Here is a 15,690-nt window from a genome sequence, read left to right as displayed (position 1 = left end):
ACTGAGAAACCATTTACAGTTACAGCTGAGTTGTGAATAAAGATTAATCAGTTTGTTGGCACATTGTGCAGTTATGACTGAGGTGGAGGAGTGAAAACAAGTTGAAGCTTTCCAACTGATTTTTATTTTGATCCCGTTGTGATTTTGATGTGTTTGGTTTTGACTCGAAAAAGATTTTTTTGACATTTTTAATAAAATGTTAAATGTTTCTTGATATAATTATGGAATATTGATTTGACAGTAATTAAATGCTTTCACATTTTTTACCCTGAAGTAGCCTTCCCACATCCAATCATTTTTTTCTGGTGTATGAGCATGAATTTGAAATATGATTATTGTCACTTGGCTAATGTCAGATACAGTGGCAGTTTGTGTTCTTCATTTGGCCTCAGTGGCACTGAACTCGGGGGGGGGGGGGGGGGAAATGTAAGGGTCTCTGACTCTCAAATGCTGTCTTGAGATCCCTGCTTTGAAGTGTGCAAGTCAATAAGAACAGAGTAAGAGGTTGAATAGGTTAGGGCTTTTTTCTGGAACAGCGGACGCTGAGGGGTGACCTTATAGAGGTTTATAAAATCATGGGGGGCATGGATAGGATAAATAGGCAAAGTCTTTTCCCTGGGGTGGGGGAGTCCAGAACTAGAGGGCATAGGTTTTGGGTGAGAGGGGAAAGATATAAAAGAGACCACTTTTTCACACAGACCTAAGGAACAACTTTTTCACACAGAGGGTGGTACATGTATGGAGTGAGCTGCCGGGGAAGTGGTGGAGGATAGTACAATTGCAACATTTAAAAGGCATTTGGATGGGTATATGGAGAGAAAGGGTTTGGAGGGATATGGGCCGGATGCTGAGGTGTGACTAGATTGGGTTGGGATATCTGGTCAGCATGGATGAGTTGGACTGAAGGGTCTGTTTCCATTCTGTACATCTCTATGACTGTATAAAAGCAGAAAATGCTACAACTATTGCAAACTATGCGGCATTTGTGGACAGAGGAAACCAAAGTTGATGTTCAAAGCTGGTGACCTTTCATCCCATCTCCAAGGTCGAGGGGTGACCTTATAGAGATTTATAAAATTATATGAGGGGCATAGATGAGGTGAAAAGATCCTTTCCCTGAAGTGAGGAGTTTAAAACCGGGGGCATATTTTTAAGGTGAGAGGAGAAAGGTTTAAAAGGAACCTGAGGGGCAATTGTTTCCACACAGAGGGTGGTTACATTGTGGAATGAACTGCCAGAGGAAGTGGTAGATACAGGTATAGTTATAACTTTGAAAGATATTTGGATAGGTACATGAAAAGGAGAAGTTTAGAAGGATGTGGGCCAAATGCAGGCAAGTGGGAGTAGTCTAGTTTGGTCAGCATGGACGAGTGTATTTTTCCCCAGAGCTCCATTGCAGCTGATGAGTGCCTTGTGACTGTTATCGTCTTTTCAGACTTCAATATTAAAAGATTTAGCTAATTTAATCATCTTTCCTAAATTAGGTTGCAAATCATCCAAAGATATTTTGAAATGTGGAGTTTGTTTTTTGTGACAACTTGTGATATTTCTCCCCTGTGCGAAAGGAGTTTGCTCCTCCACATTAGTTTCCTCTAATATCTCATCGATGGTCATGATATAACCCAATATAATGTCCTCTGAAATATGTATCTGTTCAAAGATGTTTTTGGACATTCAGACTGACTGCAGCTATCCACATCACTACACTATTAATTCCATTAGAATTAATACAGTCATAGAGTCATTCCGCACACAATTCCGTGTGAAAATGTTGCCCCTCCAGTCCCTTTCAGATCTTTCTCCTCTCACCTTAAAAATATGTCCCTGAGTTTTAAACTCAACCCACCCGATGGGAAAAAAAACCTTTATCTATGCTCTTCATGATTTTATCAACCTCTATAAGGTCAACCCTCAACCTCCCATGCTCCATTGACAAAAGTCTCAGTCTTTCCTTATAACTCAAACCCTCCAGTCCTGGCAATATCCTGGTAAATCTGTTTTGAACCTTCTTCAATTGAATAATATCCTTTCTGTAGCAAGGTAACCAGAACTGTACACAGTACTCCAAAGGTAGCCTCACCAACATCCTGTACATCCTCAATATGATGTCCCAACTCCAATACTCAATGGTCTGAGCAATGAAGGCAAGTGTGCTAAATGCCTTAACCACCATGTCTACCCTTGATGCAACTTTCAAAGAATTATGTACCTGAACTCCTAGGTCTCTGTTTGACAACACTACCCAGGCCCACCATTAGCTATATAAGTCCTGCCCTTGTTTATTTTACCAAATTAAACTCCATTTGTCACTCCTCAGCCTATTGATCAAGATCCCTTTATAATTCTTGATAACCTTCTTCATTGTCGATTATACCACCAATTTTGGTGTCATTCACAAACTTACTAACCATGTCTCCTAAATTCTTAACCAAACCATTTATTTAAATTACAAACAAAAGTAGATCCAGCACCAATCCCTACGGAACATCGTTGGTTACAGGCCTCCAGTCCGAAAAACAACACTCCACACCACTCTCTGTCTCCTACCATCAGCTAATTTCGTATCTAATTGGCAAGCTGTCTGTGAATCCCATGTGGTCTAACTTTACTAATTAGTCTACCATATGGAACCTTGTCAAAGGCTTTTCAAGTCCATGTAGACAATGTCTGCTGCTCTGCCCTCAATCTTTTTGGATACGTCTTCAAAAAAGCTCAATCAAGTTTGTGAGACAGGAATTCCCACGCACAAAGCCATATTGACTATCCCTAATCTGGTGGTCACCTTCAAATACATGTAAATCCTATCTCTCAGAATCTTCAACAACTTACCCACCACTGATGTCAAACTCATACATCTAAAGTTCCCAGGTGTCTCCCTACAGCCTTTCTTAAATAAAGGCACAACTTTAATTACCCTCCAATCCTCTGGCTGTAGAAGATACACATATTTCTGTTAGGGTCCCCACAATTTATTATCTAACTTTCCAGAGCTTCCTGTGATACACTTGATCAGGTCCTGGAGATTTATCCATCTTTAGGTTTTTGAGACCTCCAGCACTTCCTCGTCTGTATTGTGCACTGTTTATAAAGCAGCAATATTTATTTCCCCAAGTTCCCATTTCCCCAAGTTCCCTAGCCACCATTTCTTTTTTCACAGTAAAACCTGATGAGAAATATTTGTTTAGTACCTCTCCCATCTCCAGTGTTTCCACACTTAGATAACTTTGATCCTCAAGGGGCCTTATTCTGTCCCTCGTTGCTCTTTTGCTCTTGATCTACTTGTACAATCTATTTGGATGATCCTTAACCTTGTCTGCCAAAGGATATCTCTCATCCACATTTTGCCCTCCTGATTTCCCTTTTAAGAATGCCCCTACAATGCTTATACTCTGCATGAGATTCACTTTATCTCAATTGTCTATACCTAATATGCGAACTCCTTTTTATTCTTGACCAGAGCCTCAATATCTTTATTCATCCATTGTTCCCTTCTCTTCGCAGCCTTACCCTTCATTTTACCAGGAACATAATGCTTCTGAACTCTCGTTATCTCACTTTTGAAAGCCTCCCACTTGCCAGTGGTCCCTTTGCCTGTGAGTAGTTCACTCCAATCAACTCTTGAAAGTTCCTGTCTCATACCCTCAAAAATTTGGGTTACTCCAATTAAGAACTTAACTTTTATACAAGGCCTATTCTTTTTCATAACTATTTTGAAGCAAATAGAATTATGATCACTGGTCCCAAAATACTCCCCCACCAACATTTCAGTCACTTGGCCTGCCTTATTTCCCAAGAGAAGGTCAGGCTTTGCTCCTTTTCTATTAGGTACATCAGCTTATTGATAAAGAAAATTTTCTTTAATACAGTTTGTTGAAACATTGTCCTCTGATGGGGAACGACAATAAGTGACAGTCCAAAATTGAAAGTGCAGAATATGCAGGCAGGAACACAAAACTGAGGCTTCTTCTAATTTAAAACTGACCAACAGAATAATGGAGAGACCTGAAGCCTTAAGGGGAGGATATTAAGATAGGGGGAGGGAATTGCAAAAAATACAAACCGGAGAAAGTCAAAAGGATGAGCCAGCTAATTGCTTTCCTTCTCTTGGAATCACTGCAAGCTGCTATGAAAAGACCATCATAAGAGGTTAGCACCTGATTATCACCTTATCTCAAAGATGATCTTCAGCTATTTTCTAAATTTGCTTACAGTGTCAGGATTAAAAGATAATTTGGTGTGGGGATAATGCTTTCTACTTGAATTTTTTTTTTAAATGCTGGAAGTGAGGACACAATTTTTTTTTTATTTTCATTGCTGCACAAGAGTAACAGAATTCATTTTGTTGCTCCAAAGTTGATATTCTCCTGACTTCAGTGACACTGACCATTCTTGTAAAGTCAATCTTGTATTCTGTCAGATGTGTGCTTTGTGTTTGCTCAATACCGATCTTCACGTACTTAACCTTTCGACGATGGAGTGAAAAACATTTGAGTGATTGTATTTGTTGATGACTTAGCAAATATTACTTTCAGAAAGAACTTAGTCCCTTTCCTAATATTCTCCATTTCATTACGTATCAAACCATATGATGCTGTTTTTCAATAAACTCACCACTTGGGTCTCTGTGCTATATTACTTCCTCTGTGGTGGACTATCTAACAGGTATGACAAGTCCCAGTTTGGCATTTCACACTGTCTTATTAAACGAGGAACTTCATTATGTCAATTGAAGGTGGAGACGGGCAGAGAAAAAGTGAGAGGGAGATATGAATCATTACTCTGACTTGCCCATGCTCTGTGTGTTAATGCTTGGTTGCCAAGCTTCCAAATAGATTTGCCAACTTAGAATGTAGGGTCCACCACTGTCTCGCCACCCAACCTCTTCCAATGCCTTCCCCAACTTGATAAAGGCCAGAAGTTAATGAACTTCATTGTCTCAGAACTAATATGACCATTGAAAGTAGACATTTTGACAACTGCACTGTCTGCCATCTTGACCTGGGAACCAAACCAAAAATACACAATTCATTTAGAGTTGATGTTCACTAAGCTAAATCTAACATTGTAGCTATAATGTAACAAACTAAAACAAAAGTTCTTCTGAACATTTCAGTGAAAGTTCCAAAATGATATGCTATTGAAGGGAACTTCTATTGTCTACATCATACATCAGTAATAGGAATAAGTACAAAGTTTTGTGAAAACATTTTAGTTTAACCACTTAATCACTTCATTAGATCTATTATTTCTAATTTTTGTACTAGATATATAAATATCATGGTGCTTTCTAGTGTTTTCATTAATTGTTTTACTAACTTCTATGAAGATTTTTCTCATGAATGTTCACAAGAAATTTAACGTTAGATCAATGGCAAAAGTTTTGGTCAAAAAAGTAGTTTTCAAATGTCTTAAAGATGACATGCAGAAGTGAGGGGAGGGAATTCAGACTTTTTGGGTACTGACTAATGAAATTTACCAGGTGTAAATTAAAATTATGGAATTTTTAAAATTCACTCATCACTGGCTGGCCAGCAATTATTGTCTGTCTCTAGTTGCCCTTGAGAAGGTGGTGGTGAGCTGCCTTCTCAAAACTCTGCAGTCCATATGCCATAGTTTAACCCACAATTCCCTGAGGAAGGGAATTCCAGGATTTTGATCCAGCGGCAGTGAAGGAAGGGTGATATATTTCCAAGTCAGGATGGTGAGTGGCTTGGAGGGGAATTTGCTGGTGGTGGTGTTCCTTTTATTAAGAGACCTTGTATGACTGCAGATATCTTGGAGGATTGAAAGGCTGGAAGAGGTTACAAAGGCAGAGAAAGGCAATGGACTTGACAGATGAGCATGTTAAAGTATAGATGTCACTTGACTGTGAGTCAGTGTGGATAAGTGAGAATGGGGTTGGGGGAACAAATTAATGAGACTCTGTTAAGACACAGGCAACAAAGTTTTGAATGATCTCAAGTTTATGGAAGATAAAATGTGAAAGATAGGCCAGAAGTGCATTGGAGTAGTTGAGTCCAGAGGTAATAATGGCAAAAATAAAGTTTCAACAGCAGATAAACTGGGATAGGGCAATATTAGGCACAGCAAATGATGTGGAAATAGACCATCCCAATAATGGTAAGAATATGTGGTTAGGTGAACATCTTGGGATCAGTTACGATAACCATGTTGCAAACAGACTGTTATAGTCTCAGACTGATGCCTGGACAGGGGTGGAATAGGTAGGGAATGGAGTGGGGACAAAAAAAGTAGTGGCTTCAATCTTCCCACTATTTAATTGGAGATTATATCTGTTAATTCAGTACAAAATAAGATGAGCAGTTTAGATAAATTAACAAGAGTGGAGGAGTTAAGAGAGATGGTGATGAAGCCAGGCTGGGTGCTGTAAGCACTTGAAAATTAATGTTGTGCTTTCAGCTGTGTTGTGATGTTGCTAATGGACAACATGTAGTTGTGAAATAGGATGTGACCAAAGATAAATCATTGAATGACAGCAGAATAATATTGTGGGAGCAGGAAGGAAAACCATTACAAGTAATACTGTGACTGATTAGATAATTAAGAATGGAATTAGTTGAGAGCAGTCCCACTCAACAGGATGATAGTGGAGAAATGTTGGAGGGGGATAGTATGATCTACCAAATGAAAGGCTGTAGACAGTCCAAAAGGGTAAGGAGAGATACCTTGCACTGTTTGTGGCTGACAGAGTTTATTTTTGTTCATTATTTTTCCCTTTATTTTAATCAATTATTTTGTTGATCTTTGTTCCCCCCCCCCCACTCCATTCTCGTTCTTAGCACTTTACTTCTAAACATTAGAAAGTCATTTTTAACCTAATTCTATCCTGATTTACATAGAGCTACTGGGTCTTTACCATTTGAGTTATGATTTAATGGAACATATTTTTGCTGAAAACTTTATCTTTCTTCTTGTTTCCCAATATTTGTGTGCTCCTTCCCTATTAATTTATATATTCGTGGCCACCTCCCTTCTTGTATCTATATAATTGGCTTTGTTAAATTTATTATCCTAGTTTTGGACTTGATTATGTCACTCTCAAACTTTGATTATATTTTCCCAGAAGATTTTCTATTACTAATTAACCCTTCCTTATAATATCATGCTAAATCTAAAAGTGCTTTTTCATAATGTATTGTTCAAGGTCACTTTTTGCAATACCCTACAACCTGTACTTCCAGACTACATTTACCATTTTTACTATAAATTCTGCCTCCATGATCCTGCCCCACTAGCTACCTGATGAAGGAGCAGTGCTCAGAAACCTTGTACTTCCAAATAAACCTGTTGGACTATAACCTGGTGTTGTGTGATTTTGTTAAATTGTAGAATCCCTACAGATTTGAAACAGGCCCTTTGGCCCAGCAAGTCCACACAGACCCTCCAAAGAGTAACCCACCCACCTCCAGTTCCCTATTACTCTACATTTACCCCTGACTAATGCACCTAACCTACACATCTTTGGATTGTGGGAGGAAACCAGAGCAAACCCACGCAGACACAGTGAGAATGTGCAAACTCCATACAGACGGTTGCCTGAGGCTGGAATTGAAACTGGGTTGCTGGTGCTGTGAGGCAGCGGTACTGTGAGGCAGCAGTGTTAACCACTGTGCCACCGGGAACTTTGTCCACCCCAGTCCAACACCAGCACCTCCACATCATGGCTTTACTGGTATGGTAATGACATCCATTTATTGCTTGAATACAAGTTAATATTTCCAATACAGTGACAGACAAAAGAGTGGCATGTAAATATTTTAAGTCTTTCCCCATGAATATCTAACTGTAGTCCCTGCAGTCAGATATATTAAAAAAACTAAAACTTGATCTTTTGGTTCCTTTTAAAAGGAATCCTCCAGCTGTCAAGAAAGAAATAGATTGGGCTTGTTGTATTTCTACTCCACTCACAAAAATGTCAATTTCTTGCTATGTGTACAGCCTGTAAGAATACGTAAAGCTTTTGTCTATATAGGATTCCTTATTAAAATTCTCTTCTTACACCAGTGTTTCTGCTCATATTAAGGGTACTATCTGCATTGCATTATTAAAGTATTTTCAATTTTAAATTATATGTAATACAGAGCTCTGTTTAAAAATGTCATTGGTTTCTGTGGACCAGTAAAATCAGTAGTTTGAGCCCAAATACAACTGCCAATTAATGCAGGTGTTTAAAGTTACTTTGGTCCTTTCTACATTTTATTCAAAAACAATAAACTTTATCTCTTTGCAAAAAAAAAAGTCACTGGCAGGAGAAAGAATATTGCAAATTGCATGATAGTAGAAAACAAATATATCATCTTGACAGTTCTGTTGAAATAATAACGCAGCCTGCAAACCTACTGTTTTTCATCAAGGAGACAACATTGTTTCATATTATGTGATCCTAGACCTTTTTAATTTTCCTCTACTATCTGAAAATTACCAAAGGTACACTGCAGACGACCAGGCTAGTCTGAAAGCCATAATATGAAACTGTAAGATGATATTAGAAAAGTTACTAGTATGATACCAGCTATAAGGCATTATTGATTTTATGACAAAGGGGCTGGCAATGAAATAAAACATCCTGGATTTGTTTGTGTGATGGGGAAAATCAGATCTCCAGCACAAAGGTGAATGAGGCTTTAAGTGTAAATGATTACACGTGACAATGCGAAGATTGGATAGATTATAAAAACAAAATTATCAACATTTAAGAGCACCAATTTATGTACTTGAGAGATGTTAGTCAGAATGGGCTTGGCAAATTTAAATATATCCAGGAAAGTGGAGAAAGTTTAGAGTAAATCAAGGAAGTAATCCTGAAAGCAATAGGCTAATGTGAACAACAATGGTGTGAAGCTTAAAGGGTGTGCTGTTTGTTTGATTGGGATTAGCAAACAGCTCACACAGAAAAGATATTTGAAACAAAGAAGAAAAATGATTCCGAATTACAGAAACAATATGCAAAGATTTGTTTTGAGTGTAAGATATTAGAAAGGCAAAAAGGAAAATTATAGGAATTGAGTAATAATTTATATGTTTCTATGTTTTCTAATATGGATACAAAGAGAAAACAGAAAAATAAGAATGGATTAGGGCGACAGGAAGTGGAACTGAGGAGGAGATAGTAACTGACACTGTATAGGTTGTGCAAATGCTAAGTACTACTTCTGTTTCCACTTGTTTTCTCAAAAATATGCTTTACTCATAAAAGTTGATTACATAACAATTCAAATTTAATATTATGTAATGCACAGTACTGTTCAATTTCTTTCATTACAATGTGATACTGAAGAGCCTCATTACCCTTACAATGCAGCTTACATTTGCAATGTATATTTTCTGTCAAACATTCTCTGGCATATGCAGTTCAAGACATTTAGAGAGATTTCAGCCCTTCAGTGTACTATGGCAGGAGGACTGTAGACTCTGGCCTTTTACTATTGAGCCTCTGTAGCAGCCAGCACAAGCTTTAGTGCATACTCGGCACCTTGGGAATTACTTGGAAATGATCCTCAATCACTGACAACAACTCTTTCCACTGGAAGACCAGCAGAATTTGTCTAGGCAAAAGAGTGTCCTTTATTGAGTTGATGGTCCTCCAGCATCAGTTGATATTTGTCTTGGTCTGTGTCTCGCTACAGCTCATGGAGCACGAAGTTTGAAAGATTTGACCACGAAGAAACCCGGATAAAAAAAAATCATAAAAGATAGCCAGCATCATTTACTGATGAGGAAGTCTTGCTAATCTACAGCACTTAACTTTCATGGTGTCATTATAATTCAATTCCTTTAGAAACATTGATACTGAAAATAATACACATTCACTGCAGATTTTACTATTGACATGTAATTTTAGAATGTACACTATCCCAAAGGTAATAAAGTATGACTGAGAAAAGGATTGACATTGATAGTCTAAATGGATGCTAGAGAGATAAGAGATCTCTGAGAGAAAGTGGATTGATGCAAATCAAATATCAAACTACAAAATGGAATGTTTGCTCAAAAATACGGTTGGAGATCCTAGAAGAAGGTTGGCTTGTATTATGAGGAGTTATAGAAAATATAGAAAATTATCTTTGTTTTGTAATTATTTGAGTGTGCTATAATTTTTTTTGTTTAAAGTAAAGGACGTTACAGGATTTTCCTCAAAATATTTGATAACAAAATCCCACCTCTGTTGCTTCTGCTACTAGAGCCTGTGTATCTGCAACTAGGGTAATTTTAGCCACCTATTTTATCTTCCAGACGAAGATTCGACACTCTCGATTTTCACTTATTAAGAGCCGTACTTGAGTACCCATCTGAAAGTTTGACATGGAAAGCCAAACTAAGAAAGAATAATTTCACGTTCTTTGGGTGACCCAAGAATGAGAACATGAGTACTAATTTCTACGAAGTTTCCTTAATGTTTCATTTTCTCTCAAAACCACCTTGATAAAGTGTCCTTCACCTTTCTGGTAAATTCAAATACCTCTTAACTTATTTTTATGCACACAAGAGGTGTGGGTGTCATTGCCTGGGCCAGTGTTTACTGTGCAGTCCCAGTTGCCCTTGAGAAGGTGGTAATGAGCTGCTTTCTTGAACCTCTGCAGTCCATATCACAGCTGGTCTTGTGTAAAAACATAGACAGTTTAACTAATCAAGCAATCTGTTTGCTCTGATTCTTTGTTGTAAGATCATTTTTCTGTGATTCTGATTTATTGGGCTACATATAACATTTCGAAAATCTGTTTATTATTCACTCCTGAATTATTCTGATTAATGTCTTGGCCCATTTGTTTAAAATTCAATCTATGTGTTCAAACTTAACATGATTTTGTTATTGTTATATTTCTTCCTAACATCAGTTTACAAAAACCCCTGAAACGTAGGTAAAAGTTCAACTCCATAATGACTTCAACACTCTCAGTTGATTTGAAGCATTAACAAGAAGGGCATTCATAAATGCTGTGCTTGCTGTTAGAGATCTGCAAGACAGTGGCCATGAAGGGAAGTAAAAAGTATTGTGCTACAATTTCACTGTGCCCTTTGCTTTGAGAGCTTGTCGTAATTCTGATTTCTTTGTATGGTGCATGGCCATCTGCAAAATGGAAATTAATAGGACCAAATGTGTTTGTTGTGAAACAATTTTTAGGAATCACAAACTGTAGTTTTTATTTAAAACTCAATGGGTAGCATTTATTGTACATGTTTGCTTTTTTTTAGTTTATTTGAAATATTTTTGTATTAGGCTACTATTTTATCAGCATTTGAATGTGCCCAAACTGACAAATCTGAAAAGAGGAACTATATTTTTAAAAATATTTTTATGTCTTATTGTGCATTTTGAAAATATTTTGTTTCTGAATTTTCTCCTCATCAGGAATGGGAAAAATCTGAATCAAAGCCTTTGGATTCAAATAAAAAACAGAAGCCTCCAACGCCTTCATCAGGCAAAAAAGTCAAGAAAGAGAGCAAAAAGAAGAGATAGCTTACCAGAAGAGAGAAAGAATTAAAACAAGACATTTCTATGATAGTTCTGCTTTTGTATTAATTGTTCCTGAAAACGTACAAACTTTTTTGAAAATAAATCCATGCTGTTTATATGTATGATGGCCTTTCACAAAACTGTACTGCAGCTTCAACCTTAAGTTCACTTGCCTGCATCCTCTGTAAATTTTAAAATTACCAGGTTAGAACCAGCTTTGTAGTATTAGTTACTGTATCTAAAGCTACACATGAATCTTTCATTACCAAAAAAAGTTCTTTAATATTGCTGTGGACTATGGTCTCAGGAGAGCAGCACTTCTCCATATTTACGCACTACTTAAACACTACATAAATACTCCCTAAAAGTAAATAAGAATAAATATTTATAATCTTTCTTCCACAATGAGCCTGGAACCAGCTAGAAGTTCATATTAGTGTGCACCCCAAAACCATAGATAAAACTGAGCATTTTTACAATGCAGGAATGAGGGCTTCTTAAAACTCACAGAAAAATCTAAGTCCATAAATTTCACAATAGTTTTCCAGTTTCCTGGAAAGCTTCAGGACACCTTCTCCCTCTTTCACCACAAATGCCAGAATGCAATGTTGATAGCTATTTTGTTTTCTCACATACTCCTTCTTTGGGAATTTAGGGCTTGGATCTCTACTACCAGCCCAGCTGAGATTAGAAGGCTGAGTGAAAATGGTCTGTTAGTAATGAACAGCCAGACTTTAACATAAAACAACTGGGAACTTAGATAACAAATGTTTCTTGAGCAGCCCAGCAAAATTTGTGACCTGTGTTCCAAGTAAAGGTACTAAACTAAGACCACCAGAACCTTCCACCTTATCTTGCATATTTTGACGTCATCCATAAAATTGTAAATCAACTGGAGCAACTCTTTCCCTCCTCCAGCACAACTTTTTTTTTAAAAAAAAGCCTCCTGATGATGTGTTTAGAGCCATAAACTTATTGAGTAGATTGTTTCCAGTTGCCTTTACATTTTTATTGGGTGGCTCAGTGGTTAGCACTGCTGCTTCACAGTGCCAGGGACCCCGGTTCGATTCTGTCTGTGTGAAGTTTGCACATTCTCCCCGTGTCTGCATGGGCTTCCTCTGGGTGCTCTATGCTGGTCAGGTGAATTGACCATGCTAAATTGCCCATAGTGTTAGATGCATTAGTCAGAGGTAAATATAGGATAGGGGAATGGGTATGGGTGGGTTACCCTTCAGAGGGTTGGTGCGGATTTGTTGGGCCAAAGGGCCTGTTTTCATACTGTAGGGAATCTAATCATCAAGATTTCCAGTTTATTTTGTAGTAGAAGGTTATGGCACAATTGTTCATGTTTAGATCATAAATTATAATTACATCAAACACTATGTCAAAAATTCATTACTAAGTGACTGGAATGCTTTCCTTTGTATTTTCTAAAAGTCAAATAAAATGATTTTTTCTGTCAATAATATTTGCAGCATTTAGAGTGATGTGAATTTGGTGATCTGCTGAAATGGCCCCGTTCATTATATGAAGATTTATGGAATCCTTTCAGAATTAAGCTACTGTTCCCAGCCGTTAAATGTATTGAAATTAATATTTCTCATTTGTCAACAGCACACTTTACACACTTGTTAAATATAGATGAATTTTGTTACTGTTCTTCTTATTTTCTTTATACCAGGAATGTAAACAGTTGGTTTGCATTACCAGAATCTAGCTTTAAAATGTACGGAGCTATTCAGGGTACAAAGGATTTGTGAATCTGGACAGTAACAGCCAGATGTAACTATATATGAAAATTAATGCGTATTGTTAGTAAATATTTTGTATCTGGAATATTTGTATCAGGAATTTACACTTAAAGCTAGCAGTCTGAATTTGGTACCATAATGAAATTGTGTAGTGTAATCTGCAGAGCTGAGTAATTCGATGGATTTTACTGGAATTCAGATTGTCTGTGGATTTATGCTTGTACAGATATGCAGTGCCTCACTTTGTTATTTGAAAACGGGAAAAATATTTGCTTTCTCTGGAAAAAAATTAAGAAGTTGAGAAAATGCAGTTGGACTTTTATTGCAACCAGCACAAATTCAAGCCTGTTTTATTTTGCCCTCTATTGGGAATTTCCACAACATTCTTGAGAAACAGCTGAGCATTTGAATACCATGTTATCTTTCCAGATTTGCACAAACACATTCAAATTATTTCAGATCTATGTGAAAATAGCAGTAAATCTGAACTATAAAATGTGTTGAGAAATACATACTGGATCTTTCATTAAATTTTTATCATGCTTTTATTTTATTAATCTTGACCTTCTCCTTTCAAGCTGTCAGTAGAGAAGGCTGAAATAAATTGATGAATGTAAATTAATTGATTCTTAAATCTATATGAAATATAATTTATCATACTGCATACTACAAATGGAGGTAGGCTGATTTGAATTAGATTCTGGATTAGTGGTGCTGGAAGAGCACAGCAGTTCAGGCAGCATCCAAGGAGCAGTAAAATCGACGTTTCGGGCAAAAGCCCTTCATCATTCCTGATGAAGGGCTTTTGCCCAAAAGGTCGATTTTACTGCTCCTCGGATGCTGCCTGAACTGCTGTGCTCTTCCAGCACCACTAATCCAGAATCTGGTTTCCAGCATCCGCAGTCATTGTTTTTTACCTAGTTGATTTGAATTAGAATTAAATCTGACTGTAGGAGACTCAGTTTTATCGTAACTATGGTGAGATTTGAACCCAAATTTCCAAAGCTTAACCGGAGTCTCTGATTGGATGACAATATCACTACACCATTACCTCTGTCCCAATTTACATGCTTTACAAGTATGACGTTTAACTTGGGGATTTAAATTCTTAAATGTCAGATAAAATGATGGTCAGAATCTTTTACCCCAGAGGTGAATTTTCTAATACTGGGGGGCATCCACTTAAGGTGAGGGGGGGAAGTTCAAAGGGGATGTGAGGGGCAAGTTTTTCCTAACACAGAGAGTGATAAGAGTCTGGAACGTGCTGCCATTAGTGATGGTGAAGGTAGATACGATAGGGACGGTTCAGGGACTTGTAGATAAGCACATGAATATGCAAAGAATGGACCAATGACAGGTGGAAGGGATTAGTTTAATTTGCCATCATGTTCATAGGCTGAAGGGTCCAATCCTGTGCTGTACTCTTCTATGACCTACAAAGAGGATCACCTGCTTGAGAAGCTGGTAAACAAACTTCCCATACCAATCAAAGGATAGCCAGTTTTAATAAGTTCAGAGTTGAAAGTTGGAAAATCTTAAGCAATGGGTGGTCACTCTCTGGATGTCTTTGGCAGAGGCAGAATGTTTACAGTTGATTATTAGCATAGCTCCAAAACTCAAAAGATAAAACATTGTTTATTTACACATCAGTTTGGAAGGTAAGGCATGTTCTATGGAAATGAGTTAGCAGGGAGTCACTGATATGTTTTGGGCTTTATCTGAGTGTTCTCTCACAAACCAGCAACCCACTTAGGAGCAGCTTTGAAACTGACAGAGAAAACCTGCCAGGAATTACAGAACAGCTGGAAGAATGAAGGTTATAAGAAACGAAGAGACTCTTCTGATTTTAAAAGGCATAATGTGGAGGTGCCAGTGTTGGACTTGGATGGACAAAGTTAAAAAGTTACAACACCTTGGTTATAGTCCAACAGGTTTATTTGGAAGTACAAGCTTTCGAAGCACTGCTCCATCATCCAGTAGCTAGTGGGGCAGGATCATAGGACACACAATTTACAGTAAAAGATCAAAGTGCCTACAACTGATGCAATTTATTGAACAAATCTCAATTGCTGTTAAGTCTTTAATCACTTAGAATGGGTTTCAGGTTTTGATTCATTAAGATGTAAATCCCAGAACTTCTTTCATTGTACTTCCAATCAACCTAGTGGCCCATAACCAGGTGTTGTGATTTTTAATTTTGATTTTAAAAGCCAATAGCGAGAATGCAAGTGAGGCCATGCTTGAGTTGAGGAATCCACAATTGAGAGACATTGAAGGGGAATTGCAGAGTTTCTTATCTGATTGCTAGTAGAAGTATCCCATAAGATATTATACCTCTGAATAAGTGGAACACTAAATAGAAATTAATTTGAGAGAGTTGTGCATACTTTCATTCGGTTCCTAGAAAAGTAAAAGAACACTTGAGATCAGGGCAATGCATTGGGAACTCTTAGTGAAAGTTAA

The 15,690-nt window shown here is 37.5% G+C and overlaps 1 protein-coding gene across 2 annotated transcripts in view; it reads left to right on the top strand.

Annotated features, from left to right (window-relative positions):
• Window positions 1–12,931, top strand: part of manbal (mannosidase beta like) — a 49,718-nt gene extending 36,787 nt beyond the window's left edge. For both annotated transcript variants that reach the window (XM_087994821.1, XM_087994820.1), the window contains exon 3: window positions 11,372–12,931. In XM_087994821.1, the coding sequence (XP_087850947.1) occupies window positions 11,372–11,479 (108 nt within the window). In that variant the 3' untranslated portion in view covers window positions 11,480–12,931. The remainder of the gene's footprint in view (window positions 1–11,371) is intronic.
• Window positions 12,932–15,690: the final 2,759 nt, after the last annotated feature.

Source organism: Chiloscyllium plagiosum, unplaced genomic scaffold (genome assembly GCF_037043375.1).
Source record: "Chiloscyllium plagiosum isolate Xiang-an unplaced genomic scaffold, Cpla_swu_hap1 HiC_scaffold_15, whole genome shotgun sequence".
Lineage (NCBI taxonomy): Eukaryota > Metazoa > Chordata > Chondrichthyes > Orectolobiformes > Hemiscylliidae > Chiloscyllium > Chiloscyllium plagiosum.
This window is presented reverse-complemented; position numbering and strand designations above follow the sequence as displayed.